At 39.7% G+C, this 9,123-nt stretch overlaps 1 protein-coding gene across 1 annotated transcript; it reads right to left on the bottom strand.

The window, feature by feature from the left end:
- Nucleotides 1-2,344: 2,344 nt before the first annotated feature.
- On the bottom strand, nucleotides 2,345-4,299 carry LOC101174479 (trace amine-associated receptor 1-like). Its single transcript, XM_023953177.1, has one exon. It carries the CDS (start codon nucleotides 4,218-4,220, stop codon nucleotides 3,243-3,245), a length of 978 nt encoding a protein of 325 aa, XP_023808945.1. The 5' UTR covers nucleotides 4,221-4,299; the 3' UTR covers nucleotides 2,345-3,242.
- Nucleotides 4,300-9,123: the final 4,824 nt, after the last annotated feature.

The raw sequence follows: 9,123 nt of genomic DNA, 5'->3' as shown, positions 1-9,123 counted from the left end.
GACTTCAAAGCAGATGTTACATCAGTGTTCCTGTTAAACCATATTATTCTCACAAATGCACCCTAGATCTCCACCTGGTTTCCTCGTTTCTTCTTTTTAGTTTTACTGTGGCCTGTCAACTTTATTTCTCTGTAGTTTTCATTACTATTCAGATCTCTCTTGTTATAAATCTGACCTACATCGCAAAAACCCAGACCGAAATAATAGATTTCGAATGGTTTGACCAACTCAACATGACCCGAACACTGGCAGATAATGTGAGGAGAAATTAAAGGAAGAAACTTACACAAGTTTTGGTCAGGGACATTGCAAAGGCTCATACATAAAATTATTTAAGAAGATCAAAATTATGATACAGCCAAAGATAAACTCTTTTTTGGTCCTTCTGGTCCTTTTTTGACCGAGCCCTTCTTAGATATAGCAATAAACACTGGGTACATGTTTCAGAATAAATGCGTTTAAAGGATTTACATTGTAACCATAATTATAATTGGCTGACTGAAATTGTGGTGTGCAATAATGGGACAAAAAACTGCGATAATCAATCATGAGTCACTTTTCAAACTGAAGTGCCTAGCTACAAGCAAATTAATGCTGCTTAGGTTTTGACACAAACCAGGCAACAAGGAAGTGGTTTTCCATTCCAGGAATTATTTATTTTTTCCACATTGAGTAATGATCACCAGACAAAAATATGAGTGTGAAAAGACGTCAGACATAAGTGTACAGCAGGGGTCCAGGCTCTTGTGAGCCCTCAAACTAGAGACAATGTCAGGTAATAATGTATGATACTGTTCTGTACAATATGGTAGGAAATCAGGTTTGAGCTGCTCACTAAACATTGATTTTTGAAGGAAACATGGGACATTGAGTCCAAATGAATTAGTAAGATGTAAGGGGGAATTACAGTTGTCTTCACTGCCGCATTCACCAGGTATAAAATGAAAACAGTTCAGCTAATAAGGAAGGAATATGATTCATGATTCAGATGTGTCAGGACTCAAGAATGGCATCTTCACCGAAAGAAATGAAAGAACTTGAGCTGAGAATTAAAAAAAAGTACAGCTTTTGACACATCTCAAACTGTTGGAAAATCATGGGGGATCTTGATGTGAAGCTGGTTTTGTTTTGCAAACCCACATCTGTAACTGAAAGCAAACCGAGATGCACAAGTGGATAAAAAAGATTGTATCCCGTACTTAAAAATAAATAAACAGAAAGTAACAGGGAAAAAAATAAATCTTACTCAAAATCAATCAATAGATGCTTGTCTTTGATCAGCAAAATTAATTTAAACACAAACTACGCCTGAACACAATTTATGAGGCCTTTTTCCTTCAAATGTAAGCATGTTGTAGCACAACCTTTAGTCAGTAACTTTGAACAAAGGATTTCTCTCACAGTCAGTGAGACCTTTACAACTTTCAGCGGGTGTTCAGGTACACGCCTTGTGTTCAGGTTTGAAAGCTTTCTCCTCGAGGCAGTATGGTTTTGCTCCCACAGATATTTTGTTACGTATCAATTGGTTTGAACAGTCGTTGTCTGCAAATGTGATGTCGTTTTCCTGAGACTTGCCCTAAATCATCAACATGGAACTGAAAAATTGGATAGCAACTATAAGGCTTGTCAAGCCTTTAAAGTGTGGCATATAAATACAACTATATAAAATGAAAGTACCAGCATTAGAGAGATAGTTGCCGCATGTCATGCAGGTCAAAGTGGGCCACGTGGCATTTAACTGTATGTTAAAAGCAGCTTTCTTTTTCTTTAAAGGTATACGCTCTTTTATTCTAAAGTAAAGAAACGTTCCAAAGACATTTGTGTTTTGTTGACTTTGCTAGCTTTTTTTTTATTTTTACTTTGTTTTATTAGCAGTACTGTATTTTGTGTTATCGAATGGAGCGACCCCTTTAAGAAAGTACCGGATAGAAGTAAGACGCGATTGGGCAACATCTTAACACGCATCAACAGATAATAAGTCAGATGTTAAGGAGAGAATTCAGTCAATTTCCAAAAATAAGAAATTGCTTGGAGTCAGATAAAAATAAAGCTAATATAATGTGAGTTCTTTTAAAATACAGGCTTGTGTCAGAAGGGCAACTGGCATAAAAATCTCTGCCAGACGTGTGCAAATCAGTGCGAGCCAATTCAATTCAATGACCCCTGAAGGGATATGCAAAAAGGTGAACCACCACCTTTTTCAAGTTTAGATTTGGTTTTTCAATGAATTTAAACTGATATTGATTTGTGGCCATTCAAAAGATTCATCCTTTGCTAAACAACAGTACAATATTTTAAATGTGTGTTGCTTTTGCTGTGTGTTACAGACACAGGCATCCCTCCATGCAGGCCTAAGGAAAGAGCTAAGACAGTGAACCTGTCTCACTTTTAATAAATCCATCCTGCTTTTAAAATTCTCCTCAAATTAATCACTTCATCACTAACAATTATTTTAGCCCACTTGTGTTTATATACCTGTTTCAATGCTGCTTTCTACTTATAACTAATTTTATCGGCTCAATTTCTGCAAATTCTGTAGTGTTTTTCTAAACTACAAAAAATGTACAATTGCGCAACTCAATTAAAAAAATGTTTTTAAAAAATATGAGCATATTTTTTTCATTTGAAACTTTTATTACAAAGGTTGTATGATTGCAACATTTCACTAAAAGCATTGAATAGTTCTCTTCTTAGTCCCCTTAAATGTCATCAACTTCAAGTCACAAATGTGTTAAATGTAACATAAATATCAAAAGAATACAGTGTTTTTCAGTTTTCAATTGTCTTCAAATCAGCCCATTAAAAAAAGTAGGATTATCTTAACTTTGTTTGATTTTTTGATTTCTTAGTCTTTTGAAAACCTTTTATTAAATGAAACATTGTGTTGTTCAAAATTTGTGTTCTGCTCCATCACATACAAATCACACAGCTAGTTTCAGCTTCTGGTTCCTGATGTGGAAAAAAATCAACAATTGTTACACTGTTCTTACACTGTTGCTACATGTTTGTTTTCCAAAAAAAAAAAAGACAGTTCAATTTAATTACTCAACTTATTAGTATATTTAAAAAAATCTAAAGCTCTCAACCGTCCGGATTTAACTAAATCTAAAGCAGTTGTTTGCTTTTGTTACCTACTATCTACCTTTTTCATTTAGGCTGCATTTGTATATAAATTCAGATATTTTATACTTAGTGTTTAATGCAGTTGCCATCACATGTTTCCATTAAAACTGATAGTCAGTTCAGTTTAAATGAGCAAAATTTTTTTGTAATATTTTTCCAGAGACAATCATTTTAAAGGCTGACCTGAACCATCTGTAATAAAAAGCATAAATGAATGGATTCAGGGTTGAGTTTGATAAGGCGAGCCAGGACATGGCTTCAATCACAGGGACAGGGATTGGACTGCTGGTGAAAGGCAAGAATGTGATGCACAGAAAAAAAGGAGTCCAGCAGCAGAGAAAAACTCCCAGAACAGTAGCCAGAGTTTTGGTGGATTTTCTCTCCATCTTGCTAACAGCTGCTGCACACTTTGCTGCCATCTGGATGCTGCGAGCCTGTCGCTGAGCAACAAGGAAGATCTTCAGATAAATACACAACATTATGATCACCGGGAAGTAAAAGGACAAAACAGTCCCAGTGATATTCACAATGAAAACATTAATCAAGCAGTAATCTTCACATCGAGAGTTGTTGAACCCGGCAATTATCACTCCTATCCCGACAAGCACTGAAACCCCCCAGCTCACCACGATCATGACAACAACAACACGCTGGTTGATTTTAGTTTTGTACATCAGCGGCTGACACACAGCAAAGTATCTGTCAACAGAAATGCAGCACAGATTCATGATGGAGCAGGTGCTGAGCGTGACATCGAAACTGTCCCGTACCTTACACAGCAAACCATCATAAAACAAACAGGAGCTGAGAGAGAACGCCATGCTGAGAGGAAAAACTACAATCCCAACCAGCAGGTCAGCCACAGCCAGAGACAGGATGAGAGAGTGAGTGGGAGTGTGCAGCTGCTTGAAGTAAGCAATTGAAATGATCACAAGGAGGTTCCCACAAACTGTGATAACTGACAACAGAGCAAGAAAGAAATATAAAATCACGCAAATGACAGATGGACTTGAGGTTAGTTTGTTGCTGAAGTGATCAAACTCGTAGCATAAGTCAGTCACAGAATATGTGATGTTGAGAGCCTTATCTTTCACCATTCTTAAATTATCTTATATTTCAGAGCAAAAAAAGTAATAAATATTAAAAAATATTAAATAGAAAGTCAAGTTGTTAAGGAAAATTTCAGGTTAACACAGTCAGAGCAGTGCTGAAAGCCCTCCAAGCTATATGTACATCTGAGCAGAATCTTAATGACCAGCAGATGAGCAATCGTCATATCTGCCATCCAATGAGGTTAAAAAGCAGGAATGATGTAATGGTAAGAACTGCCCTGAACTAAAAACACACATGCTAAGATTTTAAGATATATTTATTTTAACCTTTCAAGAATTTTGTATTTTCCATCTTATTACTTCAAATTTAGAGATGATTGTTAGGTTGCCTCTACACCAGGGGTGCCAAAACTTTTTACAGAGAGGGCAAGATTTGATGAAATGAAAATGTGTGAGGGCAAAACATGCATTCTTTGAACCCTTATATTATAATGTAATTTAACCATTTAAAATTCAATTGTTTGCAATGACAGACTTTTCATTTCTTTCATTTGTTCATATATAAACGAGTCAAAATGTCAAAATTACCGAAGACCAGAATAAAAAGAAAAAAACAAAAGTATGTCTGGAAAAAAATAATTTGATCAACGTTAAATTTGGGTTCACGTGGAAAGGTACATTTTTTTCACAATGAAATGCTAACTGTAAACTTCTACAGTTAAATCATGTTAACAGTAAAATCCCACTGACACGCCTTCTTTTGAGGAATTACAGAATGAGGACTTTGGGGTGAGGCTGTCTATCACACAAGCTGGAGTCACTGAGGTAGTCAATGAGCTCCTCAGCGGCAAGGCTCCGGGAGTGGGCAAAGTCCATCCTGAGTACCTCAAGTCTCTGGATGCTGTGGGAGTGTCTTGGATGACACGTCCTTGCAGCGTCGCGTGGCAGTCGGTAACTGTACCACTGGATTGGCAGACAATCCGGTCCCCCATTTTAAGAATGGGGACCGGAGGGTGTGTTCCAACTACTGGGGAATCACACTCCTCAGCCTCCCTGGGAAAGTCTATGTCAGGGTACTGGAGAGAAGAGTCCGTCCGATATTTGAACCTCAGATCCAGGAACAACAGTGCGGTTTCTGTCCTGGTTGTGGAACAGTGGACCCGCTCTAAACCCTCTTTAGGGTGCTCGAGGGTTTGTGGGAGTTTGCTCATCCAGTCCGGGGAGCCTTACTGAGGGCTGTCCGGTCTCTGTACGACCGGAGCAAGAGCTTGGTTCGCATAGCCGGCAGTAAGTCAGACTTGTTCCCGGAGCATGTTGGACTCTGGCAGGGCTGCCCTTTATCACCAGTTCTGTTCATAGTTTTTATGGACAGAATTTCTAGGCAGAGCCAGGGGCCTGAGGACGTCTGGTTTGGGGGCCACAGGACTTCCTCTCTGCTCTTTGCAGATGATGTTGTCCTGTTGGCTTCATCAAGCGGGGACCTCCTGCATGCATTGGGGCAGTTTGCGACTGAGTGTGAAGCGGCTGGGATGAGGGTCAGCTCAGATAAATCTGAGGCCATGGTTCTCGACCGGAGATGGGTAGTTTACCATCTCTCGGTGGGTGGAGTATCCCTGTCCCAGGTGGAGGAGTCTAATTATCTTGGAGTCTTGTTCAAGAGTGAGGGAAGACCAGAGCGTGAGATTGACAGGCAGATCGGAGCAGCGTCCATAGTTATGCGGTCGCTGTATCGGTCCGTTGTGGTGAACAGGGAACTGAGCCAAAAAGCAAATCTCTCAATTTACCGGTTGATCTTCGTTCCAATACTCACCTATTGTCATGAGCTCTGGGTCATGACCAAAAGAACGAGGTCCCGAATACAACTGGCTGAAATGAGCTTCCTTCGTAGGGTGGCTGGGCGTTCCCTTAGAGATAGGGTGAGAAACTCGGTCAGAGAGCTCGGAGTAGAACCGCTTCTCCTCCATATCGAAAGGAGCCCACTCAGGTGGCATCTAGTTCAGATGCCTCCTGGTCGCCTCCCAGGGGAGGTGTTCCAGGCATGTCCCACTAGGCGGAGGCCACGGGGAAGACCCAGGACACGCTGCATAGACTACGTCTCTTGGCTTGCCCGGGAACGCCTTGGGGTCCCCAGAGGAGCTGGAGTAAGTGGCCGGGATGAGGGAAGTCTGGGCATCTTTGCTTAGACTGCTACCCCCGCAACCCGGATAAGCGGAGGAAGATGGATGGATGGAGTATTATAAGCCTGCACCTTCATACTACTCAGTTTTACCCTCTTAGACTATGTCCTATTTTATCATGATTCCTGTTTCTTTGTTTGTTTGTTTTTTGCTACTTGTCATACATAATGCATTTGTAATTTACTTACTTTCACTTTAGTTCACCTCTGCACTTACGTTCACCCTTAGGTAGTGAAAGAATTTTATATTTTTGTGGTCCTCATTTCTCCTTAGCTTGTATCTTATCTTTATTTCATTGAAGGTTTACTGTGTGTGGTTCCTTTGAATTTCAAAGGGACTTCCTGAAAATTGCATATGTAAAGAGGTTTTGATGCTGCAGCTTCGAACTCATCCCCTTCAGGCGAAAACGGTCTTTGATCTTCTGAGGCCATTTGGTTGTAGGTCTGACTTGGATCATAAATCAATCATCTCTGAGACTGATTCCATCCCTGGGAACCGCCACAGGCATCTGCTCACGTGTGGGGAACAAAGGTGTATTGTCTACTGGATGCTAGAAAGATCCGGCCACATGTGGGGGACCACCTGGAGAGCCATTTGATTGCGGGACCATGTCAGTCTGGGAGGTGACTTCCGACGCGGGAAACGGATGCTGACTCCTAACATGGACTGACAGAAGTAGGCAGGCTCCCTGCCAGCCAATCCGAGCGTCCAGAGGAGGAGTCTGGACGCCATGCTGTGTTACGAAGGAGGAGGCTGAAACCGACATGATAAAACAGCTGGACGGAGAAGCTTCTTTTGTTCCCAACAGGCTGACACGTTAAGACGTTTGTAATTTGGCGCTGTGCAAGCTCTGAAACTCTGAATCCGGATATCTGTTATATTTTGTTTTACTCTGTTTTTAGAAATATTGTTAGGGAAATAAATTTGTTAATCTTTAATCCGGCCGAGTCCCGTGGTTTCTCCTTCTCGACTTTTTTGAACATGCAACAAGGAAAGTAATCTCAAAGCGACAGATTATTTCCTACAGTAGGGATGAGTATCGTTAAGATTTTATCAATACTACTTCTCTTAATGATACTGCTTATCAATCCAGTACTCTTATTAGTATTCTTATTGATACTTTTCTGTGTTAAAACATGGAGGGAGACGACAAACTATGTACATGAAAAATATTTTTGGACCACAATATATTATTTTACCGTCCTTTGCAACACTAAAATAAAATTATCAATAAATTCTAACGAATGCAATTGAGAACCAAAATACAGAGTACTGTAGGGCTGGGTAATAAAGTGCTTTAATCAAATAATTCGAATTTGTTTTTATAGATTATTTATTTTTGGGAAAATCGAGTATTTATTTTCCCAGCTCTTTGCTCTCTTGCGCTTCTGTTGTTCAGAGTGAAGCCAGTCTGCCGGTCTTTCGCATAGTGCAGATGTAAAAACATCAGCAAGCAAAGAGGAGCTACTTCAGCGAGGCTGAGAAAATAAAATCACTAGCGCATGTGTGGCTAGAAGCACTCCCACCCCTGTTACTTCTGCTAGTTCCCTCTGTGTAGCTTTTAGTTTAAGCTGATGAAGCAGCAGAATGTGATGATTTTAACAGGATCCAGCAAGAATTGGAGGATAAACCTGTTGGACTTACAACAGCAACAGAACAGAAAGCTTATTAGAAGTGTTGATTTAAAGACAGCTGTGTCGTTTGTCACTGATGCTACGATGCTAAATGCTATGTTGCTATCATGCTATGATGCTAAATGTTGTGCTAACTAGCTGTTCCTTGTGTCCTCTACGGAGCGCTCACAGACCCGTTTAAAGTCAGACACAGAGCTTACTTTAAGACGTGGTGGACAAATGCAACAAAATGACTTCATTGAACATTTATAAAAATTTTATTTTGTAAATACATTAAGAGGCACTTTGTGTGAAACTTTATGAGAAGTGCCTTGGTAACATTACAGAGGCCGACGTTGAGCTGGAAAAAGCCCCCCTTGTGAAACTGCATCTTTACAGTCAATAGCAAGAATCCAAAAAATGATCATGCTTTTAGGCTGTTATAATTTCATTTAAAAGATTAATCACCTGGAGACAGAATTAGAATAAAGGTGCATTTTTTGCCAATTTGCTTACCTTTCCAGCTGGTTCAAACTACAGGTGACTGAAAGAAACCCTCTTCTCATGGGAGCGTTTTTTAACAGGACAACAGAAACAACTTCTTTGTGATTGAAAATCAAAAATTTCATAGACAGTGTGAATACGGCAAAAAACAGAGAGCAAAACACTGATTAAAAATCAATACAGGAGTTCCTTAGAAAAACTGTTGTTTCTATCTGAAACAAAGTAGTACACGTCATGTCGTAGTGATGGGTCGGTCGCGGCTCTTTAATAAACGACAAGAAACTTTTTTTTAACTTTATTTCAACTTCTCTTTTTTCGACATATACAGTGTTCCTCCTTTTGTTCCCATTTTTCTTTGATCAACAACATCAATTTAAACACAAACAAAGCCTGAACACAATTTATGAGGCCTTTTTCCTTTAAATGTAAGCATGTTGTACCACAACCTTTAGAGTCAGTAACTCTAAACAAACTATCAGCAGGTGTTTAGGTGCACGCCTTGTGTTCAGGTTTGAAAGCTTTCTCCTCAAAGCAGTCTATTTTTGCTTCCACAGATATTTAGTTTAATGCCAGTTGATTTGAACAGTCGTAGTCTGCAAATGTGATATAGTTTTCCAGAGCCTTGCCCTAAATCATCAACATGGAACTGAAAAA

Source organism: Oryzias latipes, chromosome 24 (genome assembly GCF_002234675.1).
Source record: "Oryzias latipes chromosome 24, ASM223467v1".
NCBI classification, from domain to species: Eukaryota; Metazoa; Chordata; class Actinopteri; order Beloniformes; family Adrianichthyidae; genus Oryzias; species Oryzias latipes.
Note: the sequence above shows the minus strand (reverse complement) of the source record. Positions and strands in the feature narration are given on the sequence as shown.

What these genes read in the sequence shown, in the direction of transcription:
- LOC101174479 (XM_023953177.1), bottom strand. Translation starts at nt 4,220, where the DNA reads ATGGTGAAAGATAAGGCTCTCAACATCACATATTCTGTGACTGACTTA.